Source organism: Kwoniella dejecticola, chromosome 3 (genome assembly GCF_000512565.2).
Source record: "Kwoniella dejecticola CBS 10117 chromosome 3, complete sequence".
In the NCBI taxonomy this organism is placed as follows: Eukaryota; Fungi; Basidiomycota; class Tremellomycetes; order Tremellales; family Cryptococcaceae; genus Kwoniella; species Kwoniella dejecticola.
This window is the reverse complement of record NC_089303.1, coordinates 2039852-2058674: the sequence shown is the minus strand read 5'-3', so window position 1 is coordinate 2058674 and position 18823 is coordinate 2039852. Positions and strand designations below refer to the sequence as shown.

Genomic DNA, 18823 nt, shown 5'->3' with positions numbered 1-18823 from the left:
TACCTGATTAATCTTCACCCCTTTCCCTGTCCCCTCCTTTTTGGAAATCCACAGAACCCACGAGATGAAGAAAACCCAGATCATATTTACTCTATAAGAGAACGAAACAAATAAAAGGAGAGGCAAGACATGTCAAAAGATTTGACCGGAAAGCATTCATCGTGGAAAACGGTAAGAAAGCATCAGACGGTAAAGAAAGAGGAAAAGGAAGGTAGAAAATGATTATATTAGATGATTGTGTGATTGCAAATAAGATACAATTCGGGGTATAGGATATAAAACAAAAGAGCCTTGCTACTGTAAGATCTTTTATTTACTTGGACTTGTCTTTAGGTGAGAAAGCATTCTTGATCTTCCCGAAGAAACTTGATTTCCTCTTTCTTATATCCGAATCAGTCGTCTTTTCCTTGGTATGACTCGATTTAGCGGGTGTAGAAGCTGGAGTCGAAGTGGTCGATCCAGGCGTGGCGATCGCTCCGGAAGTAGAGTCCTTGGCAGGTGTAGCTGGCGCCGTCTTGGATGGTGTAGCAGGAGCAGCGGGAGCGGCAGGTGCGGGAGTGGTCGCTGATTTGGGTTCAGGTGAAGGAGTGATCTTGTCGATGTTCTTGCTGTCATTCTTGCTGTTACCAGTGTTGGACGTAGGAGCATCAGGTGCGACTTTAGGTTCGTTGAGCGGACTATCTGACGCAGCACCTGTCTTTGCTGGATCCCTCTCGGCAACTTCCTTCGCTTGTTTAGCTGACACTCCAGGATCACTGGAAATAGGTTGAGTGCCCGCTGTGTCTTGCAATGAAGTTGAAGGAGCCGCTCTGTCCTTGCTTGGGTCTTTGTCAGACACGGTGGTGATTACTGGCTGAGGGACTTCCTTGTGGTTCTCGATCGTCTCGTGTTGAGCTGGAATATCGTGTTCTGGATCTTTGTCTACCTTTGGTTGATTGAGCTCCACTGCTCCAGGTGGTGGGAGGGAGGCTAAACAAACCATCGTACATCAGCTTGGTATGACGCATAAGACCTCATCATCGTGGACGACTCACTCTTTGGCTCGGCGGTCTTGGGTAGAGGTACAGCGGCGACAGCAGAAGTTTCCTTGGGATTATCAACTCTCAACTCATTAACCTTCTCTTGGAGAGCATCGACAGCGGAAGCTGATGGAGCGGTTCCGACGGGAGCGACAGCATCGGTAGGTGCATCGGTCTTCTGTAGGGTGTTGATGTCGATACCTTTGGCTTTAGCTTCCTCGACCGAGAGCTGGAATGCGCAGAAAAGAAATAGTCATCAGTCAGGTAGACTTGACATTGATACTGAGTGCAACAGATTGGATCACGCTTACAGGTCCAGTATGAGCAATGTCTACACCAGTGAGATTCTCAATAGCCACTGCAGCCGATCCAGCTACAGCGCCAATGGCAGCAAGGGCACCAGCAGCGAAGTCGGAAGCCTTTTCAGCTATACCATGTTCCTCTGTTCCAGGTTGAGGGGCTTCACCAATGTTAGCTTGTTTAGCTACCTTCTCAATCTGAACAGGGATCGGTTCTTCGGCTAGAGGCTTGGCGCCAGTCGCAGGAGCGGATACAACGGGGTTAGCGGCTGATTGTTCGGGTTGTCCAACGGCGGTGGCAGCGGGTGCAGGAGCGGTCGTGGTGGTGGTGGTGGTGGTAGCAGGAGCGACGACAGTCTCAGCAGTGGAGGACGATTTTGGTTTTTGTCCTGAAGCGGGAAAGACTGGTCCACCCAATTCTAAAGCTGCTAAAGATTTTCCAGAAGCCGCACCTGGGGCAGACGAAGCTATCAGGGTTTCCGGTTCTGTCTTTTTCTCAGAGGTGGTAGGCGCTGGAGTGTCGTCGAGGTTCTTAGCGGGTGCAGGTATAGCGGTCTTGACGGGTCCGGAATCTGTTAGAGCAGCAGCAGTACCAGCTGAAGAAGGGGCTTTGTCCTCGGCTGTAGGTTTGGCTGTCTTCTCGGCTGAGGCAGGTGCGGGGGTAGGAGCGGCGGCGGCAGCGACAGCTGGGTGGGAATGTGATGTTTCGGGCGAAGCCGATGAGGACACAGGGGCGGGAGGGGCAGTGTAGACGTTGTTCATGTTTCCAGCGGCATCTGAAGATGGACAAATCAAGCGTGTTAGCTTCTCTGATGAGATCTGAAGCAGACGCAGATCAAGAGAATGATCCGACCGACTCACCCCATTCCTTGGCCTCATCTTCTCGGACTTTCCATTCTGCCAGCGACACGATGATTGTCAGTCACAAGGGAATCCTTCGCTGTGAAGACATATGATCGGCAGACCACTCACCTCCATCTACAACATACTTGAAAGCCTGTTTCTCTCCCCAAGGCAACGGCACAGAAGCAGTAAAACTCCCATCAGGCTGTTTTTCTAACGGCGTGGCATCCGCTGACCAGTTGTTGAAATTACCAGCGATGTAGACCTGTTCGCAGTGACGTTGTATATTGGCAGGTCAGTCGAGATGCAAGCGATAGAAGTGCGGGTATAAAGGAAGATGCCAAAGACAGTCAGCGCTTTGATCAGCTTTGATCAAGTGAGAACACAACAAATGCTCGGATGTCTGGTCCAAATATGAGATAGCACTTACAGTTTGTGCGCCTGCACCCCATGAAAAGGTTGCTTGATGTTTATCCGAGCTCATTCTGTGCTGTATTATATAGTGGAATCGATTCGAGGTGGGATGTACGTTGAGCGATTTGCTCTATGTTCCGGTCGGATTGGTTGCCTTGTCTTGGTGAGTTTGCTTGATCGGATGCTAAGAACGATGCCGATGCAGACTGGATTCCCGATGATGTACGAATGTACTGATGCACCAATGTAAACAAATGGAATTAACTGTAATATAACGGGAAGTTTAGTTGTCGCAGGTGGACGGGGTGGATGATGACGATTTATGAGAAAACTCAGTGAGTGCGGTGGGGCAATTTAATAGTAGATCTGGTCTGGACCACGAGACTAAGCCAATGTGGCAATTTCCAAATTAAAAATATATGTAAACAACGCCATAAACTCCCCACGCCCCCTTATGACGCACATGCGTATATTCACATGCACGGAAACGTGAAAGATTCGCTATGCACGATGCAGTTTTCTGTATGTATGTCTTTCATCGGACGCATATGCATCATGAGCGACTTCCGACCACGACTTGTACATCTAGTCTGTCTACACCCTATCCGTCATCTTGTTGTCGTGTCTTCTACTCATTCCACGCGATCACAGCCTGCGTGAAGAACAGCGTCGATCAGCATTCGTAAAGCATGAACTTTCTTTGCCTCGCGGAGGGGTCCGATCAGCAGTGAGAATGATGATGACTTACCATACAGAATACACCGAATGCCATGGCAGCGTACTGACAAGATCATCCACAGCATCAGCATATAACATCCATCCAAGGAGTCGTGTGAGGCAGCTCACCTCCTTCAAAGCCTGTTTAGCACTTCTAGACTCCTCAAGCAGTTCAGGTATGACGCTGACACTTGCGATATACAAGAAGCCTGACATAACGGATTCAGCAGCTAGTCGAGCAACGATACACCCTTGGTTTCTATCACTTACCACCGGCAGTCATTGGAATGACCAATTCACCAGCTCCCACACTGGTCCCGAACAGTCCTTGACCAACCTCAATGATGACTTCCTTATTACCCGCTCCAGAAGTTTCCGCTATCCAAATACCCAAAAACGTGCCCACAAATGCACCCACAGCAGTGAAGAATTGCGATCCCATAGCTTGCGATTTGGTGAAGCCCGATTTGATCAAGATTGAATAATCGGCAATCTGCGTATCGAAACGATCATTTCTAATCAGCTCCTTCTTCCTCTCTTGGGCAGCCGAACAATGTCAATCATGTGTGAAGGCCGAATAATACTGACCTCATGCGGTATCTCGTGGCAGAAGGTAGCTATAGTAGTAACAGCCCCTAATGCAGGAGACGAGTAAAAACTCGCAGCCATAGCCAGACCGTCCGTGATATTATGTGTAAAATCGCCGAACAAATTCAGATATGCTGATAATTTGAGAGATTGATTCACTTCTTTCTTGACGGGTACAGAGTTATCGTCTATCACATCTGAAGGTGCTTTAGGCTCGATGGAAGTGACGTCTGAAGGTGATTTTCTAGATTTCAATTCGCCCGAATTCGAAGAGGTCAAAAGGGAGGTTGATGTGCCCGTGGACACGGCTGTGTCATTTTTATGCGAATGGCCATGCGAATGAGAGTGAGAGTGTGAGTGGGAATGAGGTTCGTTGCCTGCTGATGAGTTGAGAACTCTCATCGTTTTGTCCAGTACGAAGAAAGCTGCAAATCCTAAGAAAATCGCTCCGCTACGCCAGGTTTCCATGATCAGCTCTCACCCTACATAATTACAGCAAGCGACATGATCGTATAATTCGATGAGTAGTGTTGTCAATCTGGTGAGAGCAGGTCATAATCTACTCACCCAATGACGATATTCCTCTTCTCCTCCACAACGATGCTCCTTCCACTATCACATCCATCCGCGTCTCCATGCCCCTCTCCGAAGAAAGAATGGGGTACGAGATGCAGGAAAACGTCTCCGAGCAGACCACCCGTAGCGAAGGATATCATAGTGTTCAACGAGGACGGTTCGAGGGTCGCCGGAACAGCTAGCAGGATGAAATTCGGTATACTGCATGTCACAGGTACGTCAGCTTGCTACGTGCTGGACGGAATTCTTGGTTAGGCGAGGCAGGGAGGCTATAGCTTGAAAAAGACGTACGAAGAGATGTAGAATGTGGCTAGGACTGTATTTGCGTAGTAGTCGAACAGACATTAGCTAGGCTGTAGGACCAGTCGCCTCAGAGAAGCACATCTAAGCTTACTGGAATTATAGGCTGGACTTTCGAACGGGAACAAGGTCGCGAAGACCTTCTTCATTGAGGTGCCTTGCCCATGCTCGACCGCATGATTCGAGGGTGTATGAAAGAATTCTTGAGCCTAATAATGCGCATCAGCATCCCAATTCAGCTCAAGCCTTATCGTTGTTGTGTATGCAGAAGAAGGAGAAAGGAAAATCCAAAATACCTTTTCTGATTTGGCGAAAACGACAGCTGAGAAGGCTAATATCGTAGTGAGAGCCAATAGAGAGCGTCTTGATATCATCTTGAGTGTTCTTTCCACTTCCCACCTTTCTACCCAAACGTTCTAGGCGATCGGCGTTCGATTTATGCGTTATAAATTACAATGAACGACATATGGTATATGGACAATGTCCTCAATTTCCTCTCATCCACGTCGAGACCAGTTAACTCAGAAGTCGCGACGATCCATGCGCATCTCGCGTAGTGGGATTCACCACGTGGTATAAATGAGCCATGACGTCAAATCTCGAATTATCCGGATTAGGATTGGGATGATGAGGTCTTCTTCGATGATCACCGGAAATTAATATTAAATGTAAATTGTCAGGCGACAAAGTGACACTACTCACTCCATCCACAATTGACTTGATCATTCCACCACGACACGACTTCACCTTCAGGCATTTGCATCGAGCCAGTAGTCTCCAGTAATCATCTGTCATATAGATCGACCACACCCACAATAGTCGCACATCCAAGCCGATCAAAATAATTTAGCACAATGTTCCACTCGACCAAACGAACACTTTCCATCCTCTTCCGAACTCCCCTCATCCCTCCTCCCCAAGGTCCTGCTGCTGTCGAACTATCAACCTTCACACCTTCTACTGCAGGTCCATCTCGACTGGGTATGCGATCAAGGACAATATCCAACCTCTCTATCCGATCAGGCCGATCGGGTTTCGAATCTGCTCCCGGAATTGGAGGGACAAGGGGATACGCGAGTGATAAAGGTCAGAAGGAGTTGTATTCTGATGAAGCAGGTTCCACCGGGGCAGGGGTGAGTGTGAAGTCCCTAGTCCCTCATCTCATTCCAACTCAACTCAAATCTCACAACCCAAAGACCGGAATGACTATAACAGTCATGAATCTCCCCCTTACTCACTCTGACACTCTGGCTAAGCGAATCATGAATTTACTGAAAGCTAATTTCGATTCCCTTTAATCGCTTGACAGACAGACGACGTAGCTCATACCGACGCAGCATTCAATAAAGATCCCAACCCCGCTTCGGCCGCTCAACAAGTAGAGAACGAGGTAAGTCAACTCCGGTCCCCTGGATGTCCAGGATGTTCAGGATGTTCAGGATACAAAGCTGATCAAAGTGAAATATGCCGCCGCCATATAGTCCGGCAAAGACTTCACCAACCGTTCTTCCGCCAATCCAGAGTACTCCCATTCTCCAGGTAAACAAGGTGAGAAGGGCAGTGAGACACCCTTGAACACATCGAAGGAGGAAGTCAAGAAATAGAATGGGTGCATGCGTGTAAACGAGACGGACGAATCACAGCCATTTTAGGAATTAGTAGTTACATGCCAATCTACAATCACAATCATAATCAAGTATAATGTATAACATAAATCTGATGCATCGCCATATTTCAGCAATCTTGTTATATGTTCGTCAGTCCAATGCGGAATCCCTGTCATGCGTAATGCAGCCCGATATAATCAATAGATCATTCACTGTGCTTCCCGGAGTACGAGTATCATTCGCATACTACAGGAAATCAAATGAGTGGATTCCGCATGGGTACTACACTAATCCATCTCCATCCCATCGTTCTCCTCAGCAGCAGCAGCAGCCCCACCTCCAAAATCCAACTTCCTCCTCTTCCCTCCTCTTCCTCCATTAGTCTCATCATTGATAAACCTCACATCCCTTCCGACTTTTTCTCTCAGTCCATCAATATCTACTGAATCGCTCTCCTTGGCCCACTCAAGTACAAGATGTCTACCCAGTAAATGCGTGTGTTTGAGCGCTTCCATAGCTCGGAGGGCTTCCGTGTGCGTCGTAAATTCCAAGAAGGCGAATCCTCTGGTCGACGCCGATCCAGTCGTGGTGGGTACGGATTTCTTAGGTAATCTCAATGACTTCAATTGACCATATGCGCTATTTCCAAATTGAAAGAGGTTAGCGAGATAGCCAACCTCATAACTCATGTTGGAAGAAGACGGGTACTCACCTGAACAATTCCCTTACCTCCTTCTTTGAAACTTCGAACGGTAAATTCTTAACCAACAATTTCGTACTCTTCGTCTTTCCCTCTTCTCCGCCCTTACTCTTCTTATCATCCTTCACATCATCCTCCGTTCCTCTTTGGGCAAACTTCACTTGTAGAGTCTTCTCATCAATCTGGAAATCCTCTAGAGCAACCAGCGCTTTCTGCGCATCCTTTCTAGTTTTGAACCCTACGAATCCATAACCCATCGAAAGGGTTTCGCCAGGTTTTTTCGGGTTAGACTTGGTTTGTACTCTGGCAAAACTGAATCCAGGTAAATTCTTCAACACCGCGTTCAACTTGACTGTCGTTGTGCTGAAATTGAGATTCTTCAAGAAAAGCGTCGATCCAGCTTCATCGGATTCATCAGGAACTTCCCTGACCCCAGCTTCACCGGAAGCAGAAGTAGAAGCAGAAGCGGATAAAACTTTATCCAACAAAGCTTGAGATTCTTCTAATTCCTTCTGAGCCGTCGATAATACCGCTTGTTTACTACTTTCCTTGAACATGCCCACCGGACCTTTCTCCAAATAAATAACGGCGTTGCCTAATCTTCTATAGCTTAATCCTCTGAATGCTCTAGAGGCATCTTGGGTATTCTCAAATTCGACTACGCCCAATGTACCGGACGGGGGGAGTAATACCCTCGTAAGGGTTCCGTATGAGGCGAATAAGTCGGTCAGAGCTTGAATCGTAGTTCCGTAAGGTATATTCTTGACCAAGATGATATTTTGAGATCTGGGTACTTTCGGTTGGAGGGAATCGAGGACGATACCTGCCTCTTCAAAGTATTTCTTGGTTTCCTCGATCACGGTCGTCTCGGCAAGAGCAAGTTTCACAGCTGCGTTTCCTGAGTCGCCATTCAATAGCTCGGCTTTACTGACTCCCATACGACTAGCAACGGATGCAGCTACAGCGTCGCTCTATTGAATCTGAATCAGCATGACAATCACCATCTCGCCCGCTACTCTGACATCATCTTTGATCTCCTTGTGCGAAGATACTCACGTTCATGTACAATGTTGCCCAATTGACTCCTTTCCTACTTTCCTCTTTCCTCCTCTCATCTACACCTCTCTTCACTTCTCCTTTAGCTTCATTCGCTTTACCCAGCACCTTTCCATCCACTGTGCTAGCCCCGGCAACCGCTTGACCAGGCTTAGGTCGTCCAGGCAAAACATGTAACAGTCTACCTTGGAAAGTAGTCTTGTCTAGTCCCTTGTAAGCTGCTAGAGCATCTTCGTTGTTATGATACTGTAAAAACGCCGTTCCTAGTGGTTCACCTGTTGTCGAGGATATCGGTAAATGTATTTCATCGAGTTTGCCGTACGTCGAGAAATGGGATGCCAATTCAGCAGACGTCACTATGAACGCTAAATTTCGTACAAATAGTCTTCCGGTCGATAGGATCAGATCTTCATCTGGAGTCGACTTCGAAGTCTACCTCGAGCATGGAATCAGCATAATGAGGAACAGCGGTGAATTCATCAACGGAGATATGCGGCTCAAGGACCTACAGAAGATTCGCCTTCAGTCTGCAGTTGATCGTTCTGCCTCCTTCTCAACCACGCAGCGTCATCGTCTTCACCTTCAGGTCCTTCTTCTCCAGGCTCGACAGACTTCTCTTTCCCTTTCTTACTTTTCTCCTTCTTCTGCTGCGGTTGTTTCCCGTCAGCCACCCAGCCTGCATCTCCAGGTACAGCATTGCCATTCGTGGTACTGGGGGCATCTGCCTTGGACGAAGAAGCTTCATTGCCCTTCATGACATCCATGAACTCTTGCAGTCTCTTTGTCGGACCCGCCTGAGATTGAGTTTGAGGTGACTCAGAAGGGGTGTCTTGGACTTTCGTAGATTTACCCCTCGATGTAGATGGAGCAAGTGGCTGGAGAGACGCGATTGATCAGTTTCACTGTCTCATTCAAAGATGAATGTAGGAAGGTATAGCGTCGTGATCTACTACTTCCCATTCACTCACATCATCTCGCACGAAATCAACCTTGACCTTCCCACCCCCAAATTCGAACGTCCCATCAAACCACTCTTTCACCTTTTGAGCTTCTTCCGCGTCTTTGTAACCTACAAAAGCGAATCGTCGTTTCGGGACCAGCTTCAGATCCGTTATAGTGCATGAAGTAAGCGATTTCGGCGTCGATAAGCTGCTTCGGAATGATTCCGGCTTCACATTTGACGGGAGATTTAGAAAGATTAGACGGGACCTAATACCACCCGGTCAGCTGGTTCAGCCTGATTGTGACAAAGCGGCGACGGCATGGCTTACATGATGTGTATCCGGTACTTCCTGGAGTCGTTTCCAATTCGTATCGATTGTGGTTTTCTGGTCTGAGTTATATACACTCCGGATCACGTATGAGATATCATGAACTCGATGACCGCAAAGCCAATTTCAAACTTGTCAACAGAAATCTTTCCGGCAAAAGTTAACCTTTGAATTGCCACCGAGAACAGCGGCCATGTCCGCCCTACGCGAACCCGTTCTTTCTTTAGATCAGTAAACCAGTTAAGGGGTGTTGGCCTTTTTCGCGGATATCGCTATTGTCGCTTAAAGCTACTCTTAACGCCGATCCAGCTACAAGTTTGCAGCGCGCCACCAAGACTCCTTGGTCTATGGTGGGAGTAGGATACTCGCTCGCATGGCTCAGGTTTTGCTGTCTCTCTGTCTAGCTCGAATTCTCTGGCTCTGACTGACTGACTGCTTGCTTGGTTCGGTCTGCTGCTACTGTTGCTGCTCTGCTCTGCTCTGTCGCTCGTTGGATCGCAGGATTGCAGCATCGTTGGATCTCGTCCACACAAATCAAGCTACTTCACCAAAAATCGTCAAAAAGGTTACCCTTCTTCTTCATCCTTCAACTTTCAAAATGCCAGGTGTACGAGACATCAGGTGAGTCTTAGTCTCCCCTCAAGGCGACGCAGAAACGATAGAATGGGCGGAGATGCGAAGGGAAGCAAAGGGCAGGTTAGGACAATACGAAGGACAATTTAGACTGGGTTGAGGTAGAAGAAGAGGGATAGCATCCGCAAGAGATCAATACGCTGGCACGGCATGCTGTGTCATGACAATCTCGCTAGGAGGAGCATGGGATAGAAGCTATAGGTCATGTCGTCAACCACGGAACGGATAGCATCAAGCAGACTTCTAGCAAATATTGGGGATAGGAAACGCTGGAGATAATATCGGAAAAGAACCACGTTAAGAGGGTGTAATGCTGACTTTGTGTTCCGTACTCGATAGTGCCGAGTCCTTCATCAAGGCTTACTCCTCCCACCTTAAAAGATCCGGTAAACTCGAGATCCCAACATGGGTCGATATCGTTAAGACCGGTGCCCAAAAGGAATTAGCCCCTTATGATCCTGATTGGTACTACGTCCGAGCTGGTGAGTGGGATTTATCAAATTTAAGCACATGATATGAAAGCATTCGCGAAGCGGAGAGCAGGAGGAAATAGGGCAGAGAGAGGGACGGGAATCGCATGATGGATGTCGAGTTTTGAGCAGGAGTCGACTGTACCTCTCTACCTGAACGTCGGAATACGGGCAAACCGTGGAAATTCATAGAAGGGCAATGGAAGGGCTGAATCATAAATCTGTTGTGAAATATGATACTGATCGCGAACGCGCAATCAGCCGCCGTCGCTCGACACATCTACCTTAGAAAACACGTTGGTGTCGGTGCTCTTGCCAAGTTACACGGTACCACCAACCGAAGAGGTACCCGACGATCCCACCACCGAGACTCCGCTACCGGTGTTCAACGAAACGTCGTCCAATCGCTCGAGAAGATCGGTGTGCTCGAAGCTCACCCTGACGGTGGACGAAGAATCTCTCAAGACGGAATGTGAGTCTCACTTTACGTCCTCGTATCCACCCATCCTCGCAATTTGCATCCCGATGATAGACAGAACCATACCATTCTTCCGAAAGAAGGGGGAAGAATGGTATTGGTATGGCGATGGACCCTCTCGTCAGAAGACATTTGAATGTAACATATCGGGCAATGCAATTGGGAGTAGGACTGATTGTTGCTGTTTGATACTTGCAGGAGAGATCTCGACCGAATCGCCACTGCCGTCCTTGAATCCGAACGAGCAGAGGAGTCCGAGGAAGAGGAAGAAGAGGAGGATGAGGAAGAGGAGGAAGCCGACGAAGAGTAAATTATCCAATCTACCACATAATAGGGATGATGGGATAAGGTTCGCTTTGCTTTCGGATTTTCATACACACTTTTGGTCATGAGATCATCATCATTACGATTACGATTCTGTTCGGTGCGGTGCGGTACGGTTCAATCCATTCCAAGTCAAGTCAAGCCCGTTCATTGCATGTCCATAAAGTCTGCTGCCATCATTTCCCCTTCTCGTCAGTGCCGTTCTCCACATCATCTGGTGGACATGGATATGTCAGTGGTAATGGGAAATGAGGGCCAGAGGGCCACTCACGAGGCAAAAGACGAAGTTGGGTTTGGTGTTGGGTACCAGGATTGATTGTTGCATTATGGCGCTGAGATCGTGACTCAAACCAGACCGGTTCGAAGGATAACATTAATCTATAGCCGGCCCAGTGTGCGCAATATCCTCGTCTGCACATCCGGCTCTTCTTCACTACATTGTCTGATGAGTGGTCAACTTTCCCACAAGTTCTGCTTATCGTGGAAAGCAATTGGAACTTGCTGATCTGTCATCAAAACCGCTCTGAGGCTGATGCGAAACCCGTCGATCTCGGTCCGGCCAACACATCAGTTCTGAATGGTAAACATTAAGCTTGTTCAGCTGGGTGAGAACCATAATCATCATTGAAACGTGCTCTGATTAGGTATATAATTGTCAAAAGTCTATATTCATGCAGTGCGATCCTGACGTGAACGCGTCCTTTCTCCCCTTGCTCATTCTGAAACGTCGTTTCCCAATTATTGACACTTCGATATTCACATATCATGGCGCAATGTCAAATGTCACTTCCATCCACTCGTCGAGGGTCGTTGTTCCTCTTCTGAATGACGATCTTCATGATGGCGATCGCACGGCTTTCACACCCTGTCTTTGGTCAAGAATGGATCTTCGGCGTATTTAGCGTACTCCGGCCTTGCGAGACCGTTCAGAGCTACTTTGACGTCTGTCTGTATATCCTCGATCAAAGCCTCTGCGTAATATGTCCACGAAACATCAGCAATGCCATTCATCTTGGAACTCCGGTGAGATCAACTCCATTTTCCTGTTGGTAGATAGAAGACTCACCCTTTGATACGTAGTCCAGTTCCGGTCTTATATATCCCAGAACGAGAACGGACATGTGGTGCCCGTAGAAATCTGCTTTGAAAGGATGCATGATGTGGACTTCCTGTGACGCGATAGAAAGGGAGACACGGCGTGAGCTTCTCTGGAACCTTCGCAGAGCAAACCGAAGAAAAGGACCAGAAAGGAAGGGATGAAGGAAGGAAGGCGGAACGTATCAAGAGAGACATATGGAGCGAGCGTGTTCATCATGCCATGTCATGTCATGTCATGTCATGTCATAGCAGTACAGCTAGTAATGACCGGCACCAGGATATACAGGTGGTCAAGGCGACCAAGGGTGAATGTACAAGGAAAAGAGAATAAGAGAGCTGACTTCCTTGGTGAATGACCACTCACAGCTGTAATCTTCTCATTCTTGAAATACGGATTCCACCCTACGCTCATGACCATAGGCCATATCTTCTCGTCCTGCTTGTTCCACCTTTGCGCATGTTGTTCGGGCGGATAAGGGGCCGTGATACTTGGCAGACTCTCTAGAGCTTTCGAACTGAGTTCGTGGTCGTGTTCTGCTTTATGGAATGGGTTGGGTGCGCTTGACGAGGCGAGAGAAGGGGTGGATGGTCCTGAATGTACGGGTGTCGGATAAGCTGAAGGTAATGGTGTTGATGTCGAAGGGTGGATCCGAGCGAATCCGTAGTATATTCCTGTCATGCTCAGAGCGTTCAAGGGCTCGAGGGAAGTGTCTGGCAAGTTGGCTATTTCGTTCAGTCGAACGATTATCAAATGGTAAAGGGGTGCATCACAGTGTATGAGTCAGCATACCGTATTCATAAGTCGAAACACCAGGTACATCGTGCAGATAGGCAGCAAGAGGCAAGAACACACCTGTAGGTATACCCAAGAACCTAGCGCCCCTTCCGAAGCCTTTCGTGACCGTCCCTTCGAGTTTCATGGGGTAGGGCTCCTCTGGTTGATCGGGACCCACGATCATAGGTCGATTGCCCCTTGATATAGGTGCCATCGGGGCGTTGGGCGGCGCAGGTGCAGGAGCTTCAGCGGCCATCGTGTGCAATAATTATATCGAAGGTGTCGCTCGGGGGTAGGAAGTCAGTTCGTCAGTCGAATATGACAGAAGATAGTCAAAGTAGAGGAATGTGTGGTGAAACGAGCGATAAGGTAAAGTTGTATCGAATCTGTGATTACAGTTCGGTCACACCATTGCCCGCCGGTTACGCGGTCATCCCATTTTGTATCTTGATTCCTCCGAACACGGACGGACAAGGCCGGTAAGATCGGACTGGCTGCACAGACCAGACTGCTTGCACTTTCGTGCATTATTCGATCGATACGAACCCGGCATGACTTGTTAGTACAGGAAGTTAGCAATACAAGACCATAGAGGCCCGCAAGATGCGACTGTCTCGTGTATCTTGTGCATCCCACCTCGCTCGGGGTATGCGAAGCGTACATACGAGACCTCAGCCTTTGCATTTACAGTCCGAATCACCGCTCATCCGACCGCACAACGTCGCTTCCAGTTCAAGCTCAAGCTCAGCAGTGATAGCGAAGCCCAATGATTTCCTACTCTGGCCTGAATTCTTCAATGTAGAAGAGACCAAAGCCTTACTCCAGATGGCTTTATGGAAATTGGACAGAGTCGATTCGAGCCTGAAACGTCGGAGGAAGGGGAAAGATACGCCTAAATCACTAACGACGTCTTCGGTAGAGGCGGATGAGCTGCAGAGCCTTTTCAATCGGCAGTATGGCTTCAAAGAGGTACGACAATCTTCCTAAATGTTCTGCGAATGTCTGAATGGGTTCTGGAGCTTATGAGTGAATCGATCTAGTAGGGCCACTACGATTCGGTCATTCACAGATATCGAGAAACACTCTTATCTTCCCTTCCGCCATCGCCTTCCTCGACGCTCGTATCGAGTCTAAGCAAATTATACTCCCTCTTACCTCGTCGACAAGAACATCAAAGTCAATCAATCAGCACAGAAGTTGATGCAGACCTAGAAAACCTACCTCCGCAGGGGACGATAACGCATTTATTACACTTGTCACCCGAGGGAGAGATTCTGCCTCACGTAGATAATTTGGAAGCTTCAGGTAGCGTCATTTGCGGGGTATCTCTTGGTGCGGAACGCACGTTGAGATTGCAACACAAGGACAGAAAGAACGAAGGGTGGGATGTGAGGTTGAACAGTGGAAGTGTATATCTACAACGGTGAGCCATTCTCTTCTTCCCTCACCCATCACGGACCAGCACGAAACATCATAAAACGAACATATCACTATTTCGGCGCCTATCAGAATAGATGCAGTATCACGTTGAGGTAGACTGATGAGACATATGAAAATTGATCGCTCTTTCATCGTGCCTACTTGTCTCGCCTGATAGCGATTCGATCAGATACAATTACGAACATTCCATCTTGCCGTACCCCTCGGATGGGTCGGTATGGGATGGGCAGAGGCTCAAGGCAGGCCATAGGATAAGCATAATGATTCGGGTGAGTGGTAGCGGCCACAGATTCGCGAACTCAAAGACCCCTTTTCTGACTCAGAGATCATGCAGGACTCCCCCTCCAAACCCGCTCAACTCTGATCCCACCATTCTCTACGCCAATCACCAATTTCGATTTATACCCTGCACTGATAGATTACCATTTCATCCATATCCCATGCATATATAGTACACTAATAACACCACTGTCTCTCGGAGCAGTTACCTTCCCAAGATCTGACAGCTGACCTACTTCGTGCTGCTCGTTCTTTGCACACCCATTAGAACTCAGTCATATGATTGATATTGTACATCATCGCTAGATGATTTCCGAGAATTATCGTAGCGTAATCCCTCCTTCCCCAAGCTTTCAGGCTATGTTGATTCCTCTTCTTGTCGATCCCTCTCACTAATGACAAACTTAGGACTCTGCTGCCTAGAGCGCATGTCTTCTGAATTCACCTAATGCTCTGACGTAGTACGCTGTACTTGCTGTAGCCAGCACACAGACTGTAGCAGGGATCGGTAATCTGGTTCGGATCGTTCGTCTATATCATACACACTTCCCCGTCAGCCTGAAGTCTAACTTCTCCGCTGAAGAACGCGAGATGATACTTCTTGCTTTGCGTTTGCTGTAAAGAAGGATGGCTTGTTGTGGTGCAGAGGTGTGGATATAGATGTACACTCACCTTAGTGTCGGTACTACCAAAGCCGCTGAACTGACTAAATCGACGGGATGACAAATAGTGAATCAGCTCCATCGCAATCTCTTCGTCTCCGTTGTATAGTATTATTCGGGTCAATCACCCTGCGCCTTCTTGTTTGCACTAGCCCTCCTCGTCTCAACGAAGACCTCTGACATGCTCGGATGGTGTCTCATTGCCTTGTTTCCATACGACACCTAGGCGAAGCTCGGTCTGCCAGCTACCAACTTATCCAAGATCCATGATCCGCGATCCATGGTATCCTTCCACACTCGAATTCGAGGTCGTGCTGACAGACTCCAAAGAGGACGGAAATCGCTTGAACTGCAAAACTGCAAAACGAACTCACGCGCTGCTCCCTCGTAGCCATATTCCATCCCATCCCTTATCCTCATCGAAGACAATAACATCATACTTCCAATCGCGAATGAGCCTACTAACGAAGGCACGGAGTTGAATTTCGTGTATGCGAATATACCCCCTAATAGGGAGAATCCTGAGAGCTGTAAAGCATCCAAACATATCGTCAACACCGATTGCCTGGTGGGCCTGCCTCCAGCCGCAGAACGATCTAGAGTACGAGCACATGATTGAGAAGCGGTGAGTTGAGCATGGAGGAGGTGCTATGGAAGTCGGGACATACGGTTGCTATGGGTTTATGAGACTGCATCGAATTCATCAACGATCAGCGATTGGTCTTGTCAGCGTGAGAGACGGGCGGTAAGGCGAGCATGAATGTATTCAGAAGAGAGAAGAGGGGCGGGCAGCACGGCTGCTCACCATGACGAGAAATAAGGTGTGAGGGTGAGTCTGATGTGTTTATCTGGTGTTGTGTGCGGTTTCAGGATGAAGTATTGGATTATATGAAGTCAAGCATGAGTTAAAGTAGATGGATACATACACAGCGTACAACGTCATTGACTGGTTGGTCAAATGTCCCATAAATAGCCGTTCTTCACATTGTTCCTCTAAACCAAGTAACCGTCATATGTTTAATCCGGCCGGCACAACCGGGTATTCCCACCGTGGTCGTATTTTGCCACCTCACCATACAGACCAATCACTTGATTGCCCTTTGAGTGGCACTTCGAGGGGCAAAGTCGGGGATCCATGGGTCGCATTGGAGATGCTACATGCGTACACACTTCACAAACAGCGAGTGAGTGAGATGGATTCATCCACATACATTGATTTACAGGCGGTCTATATGATCGATAACATTGCAGATTGGTAGTGACTCTCACCACGTACTGCGTCAAGGCAGGTTCATGCCCATGCGATCTCGCTCATTGTTGATTGAGGAATCGCAGAACCTCGCCCGCAGAGTGTTATACGCAAAATCAGATGAAGAAGTCGAGGGGCTATTCGTATTTGAGGCTTTTTGTGATTCACATATAGTGTACAAGTTCGCCATTCCGGCCATTGATTTAGTAAGTTACACTTGGCAGCATCATGTGCCTTACCGTGGCCTAATCGAACCATGATCCACCAAAAGCCCCAGCGCGGGCATCTATAAATACCTTGGAGGCGTGATTCACTTGAATCTTATTTGAGTGAGATCTACGTACCTCTCACAGAGAAGTCGGGATCAATCGGTTCCACGGTTCACCAGTAGGAACAAAGGCGTCTATCAGTACGGGCTAAGCTAGACATCTTGGGATCTACATGCAAGTGAGCGATCGCTTTGATCATACATGTCGATAGAATACAACGACACATATAGACCCTACTTGCTCAAAGACGAAAGTCATGCTGAAGTAGAAGTAGAAGGATGTAGTCGAGGATTGTACATCAGACAAGTCAATTCATCCTCGACACGAATCATCCTGAGCTCACAAATAGGGTGTTCAGGATTTGACGATGGTTCGACCAACTCTTCTACCTTTGACACTGCTGTCTCTCTCTCGTTCTTGGCAGGGATCTCAGCACTCAGCCTACCTTACAGACCTCGAACAATGCAAGGTGAACTGCCTATACTCTGTCTCTTGTTCTCTATCCTTACTCGTCCATCCTGCTTTCCAATCCGCGAGCCGCATACTTGGCAGAAACAACGATCACACCGTGTGGGAGGTCCCTGATGAAGTCGCTGACGTTTGATTTCCTAACTTGTGATATTATAGCAGACTCTGAAACAGTGGCCGACAAAAGGCAATCGTTCAAGATATCAATGGATGCCAATCTTTTAGGAAGTTGTAAGTGATCAGCTTTTGACCACTTCCACCCCATCGCAACCACTGGACCCTGAGCCTCGCTTCCCGCGATGGGAATGTGAACAACCAAGACTGATTGAGGTGGGCACGATAGCAGACATGCCAACCAGGACATTCGACCCTTCTTCACACAAACGGAAAGGCCATAACGATGGCTTGAGCAACGGTAAGCGACTACAGGGCCTTGCAGTCCTATTCAACACTGAATCCAGCTTATACATGTCACTTGCATACAGACCATGACGAAGAGGACGTGCTCTTCGGTGCGAGGATATTGGCGCTGAGCGGAAGAGGGAAACGCTCAGCTGGTATAGCGGTCGAGTTGTAGCATATATAGCACGAGCACGTATTCACAATGAGGTTTCTTCATCCGTCCGACCGTTCGGAATGCCATCAATCGCCCTCCCTCCCCAAGAACCCTATGAGGGCAAGGCGGGTTATCAAGCACAAGATGTATAGCTAATCGGGCTCGGAAGGATGAGTGACGAGGGAGGTATGTTATAGTGTTCTATCTCTGATAGGCGTTCCGCATTGTACACTACATGGTCGAGTATGTCACCGCTCTTCAACGTCTACCACGGCACGATCATGCTGCAGAACGAAAGATCTACTGGACCAAGCACGTCCACATTGTTGTCGACATGTGTGTCTATCCAGAAGTCATACTCAAAGCCACGTCTCATAGCATAGCGATGGCTGTGACTACCTGATAGAAGAGAAGGTGAGTCACACCTGGATCCGGTTAACAGGCACGATTGATATGAGCTTGGCTGGTGGCTTGTGAGTAATAGCTTATAGGTAGAACGACTTCCTCCTCAACATTCCGTGCATCTGTCTGACGCAAGCATGCATCGAGTACCTAGATCACAACGGACTAGACTTGATACTCGCCGAAATTATAAATGGGAGAACACTGAATAGCCACTTGGTATACATATACGTTGATAGGTAAGATTGCCATTTCCGGTTATCGGAGATTTTTGCTTTTCGACTTCTCCTAGCCCGGTGACATTCGCGCATTTGTGTGACGTTGTTGATA

At 48.1% G+C, this 18823-nt stretch overlaps 9 protein-coding genes across 9 annotated transcripts; 4 read left to right on the top strand and 5 right to left on the bottom strand.

The window, feature by feature from the left end:
• Positions 1 to 313: 313 nt before the first annotated feature.
• Positions 314 to 2645, bottom strand: I303_103128 (uncharacterized protein; the record flags this gene model as incomplete). The annotated part of the gene is made up of 6 exons (XM_018406472.1): positions 314 to 969; positions 1035 to 1248; positions 1331 to 2094; positions 2180 to 2215; positions 2291 to 2426; positions 2592 to 2645. 6 exons carry the CDS (start codon positions 2643 to 2645, stop codon positions 314 to 316), a joined length of 1860 nt encoding a protein of 619 aa, XP_018264966.1.
• A 558-nt stretch (positions 2646 to 3203) lies between these two features.
• I303_103127 (uncharacterized protein) lies at positions 3204 to 5130 on the bottom strand (the record flags this gene model as incomplete). The annotated part of the gene is made up of 9 exons (XM_018406471.1): positions 3204 to 3227; positions 3324 to 3356; positions 3422 to 3501; positions 3563 to 3785; positions 3881 to 4331; positions 4448 to 4657; positions 4748 to 4772; positions 4851 to 4965; positions 5053 to 5130. The coding sequence occupies 9 exons, from the start codon at positions 5128 to 5130 to the stop codon at positions 3204 to 3206; spliced, it is 1239 nt and encodes a 412-aa protein (XP_018264965.1).
• Positions 5131 to 5610: 480 nt separating this feature from the next.
• Positions 5611 to 6360, top strand: I303_103126 (uncharacterized protein; the record flags this gene model as incomplete). The annotated part of the gene is made up of 3 exons (XM_018406470.1): positions 5611 to 5889; positions 6066 to 6146; positions 6238 to 6360. The coding sequence occupies 3 exons, from the start codon at positions 5611 to 5613 to the stop codon at positions 6358 to 6360; spliced, it is 483 nt and encodes a 160-aa protein (XP_018264964.1).
• A 290-nt stretch (positions 6361 to 6650) lies between these two features.
• I303_103125 (uncharacterized protein) lies at positions 6651 to 9902 on the bottom strand (the record flags this gene model as incomplete). Its single annotated transcript, XM_065968701.1, has 7 exons — positions 6651 to 7002; positions 7076 to 8034; positions 8120 to 8551; positions 8629 to 8763; positions 8812 to 8994; positions 9088 to 9328; positions 9820 to 9902. The coding sequence occupies 7 exons, from the start codon at positions 9900 to 9902 to the stop codon at positions 6651 to 6653; spliced, it is 2385 nt and encodes a 794-aa protein (XP_065824773.1).
• Positions 9903 to 9988: 86 nt separating this feature from the next.
• On the top strand, positions 9989 to 11281 carry I303_103124 (40S ribosomal protein eS19; the record flags this gene model as incomplete). The annotated part of the gene is made up of 4 exons (XM_018406468.2): positions 9989 to 10011; positions 10363 to 10505; positions 10755 to 10965; positions 11170 to 11281. The coding sequence occupies 4 exons, from the start codon at positions 9989 to 9991 to the stop codon at positions 11279 to 11281; spliced, it is 489 nt and encodes a 162-aa protein (XP_018264962.2).
• An 872-nt stretch (positions 11282 to 12153) lies between these two features.
• I303_103123 (uncharacterized protein) lies at positions 12154 to 13424 on the bottom strand (the record flags this gene model as incomplete). Its single annotated transcript, XM_065968700.1, has 4 exons — positions 12154 to 12266; positions 12362 to 12464; positions 12758 to 13116; positions 13247 to 13424. 4 exons carry the CDS (start codon positions 13422 to 13424, stop codon positions 12154 to 12156), a joined length of 753 nt encoding a protein of 250 aa, XP_065824772.1.
• Positions 13425 to 13771: 347 nt separating this feature from the next.
• On the top strand, positions 13772 to 14972 carry I303_103122 (uncharacterized protein; the record flags this gene model as incomplete). Its single annotated transcript, XM_018406466.2, has 4 exons — positions 13772 to 14137; positions 14212 to 14591; positions 14766 to 14877; positions 14943 to 14972. The coding sequence occupies 4 exons, from the start codon at positions 13772 to 13774 to the stop codon at positions 14970 to 14972; spliced, it is 888 nt and encodes a 295-aa protein (XP_018264960.2).
• A 334-nt stretch (positions 14973 to 15306) lies between these two features.
• I303_103121 (uncharacterized protein) lies at positions 15307 to 16357 on the bottom strand (the record flags this gene model as incomplete). The annotated part of the gene is made up of 5 exons (XM_065968699.1): positions 15307 to 15418; positions 15560 to 15593; positions 15924 to 16077; positions 16218 to 16238; positions 16355 to 16357. The coding sequence occupies 5 exons, from the start codon at positions 16355 to 16357 to the stop codon at positions 15307 to 15309; spliced, it is 324 nt and encodes a 107-aa protein (XP_065824771.1).
• Positions 16358 to 17268: 911 nt separating this feature from the next.
• I303_103120 (uncharacterized protein) lies at positions 17269 to 18112 on the top strand (the record flags this gene model as incomplete). Its single annotated transcript, XM_018406464.1, has 4 exons — positions 17269 to 17536; positions 17698 to 17766; positions 17879 to 17950; positions 18021 to 18112. The coding sequence occupies 4 exons, from the start codon at positions 17269 to 17271 to the stop codon at positions 18110 to 18112; spliced, it is 501 nt and encodes a 166-aa protein (XP_018264958.1).
• Between the last annotated feature and the right edge of the window lie 711 nt (positions 18113 to 18823).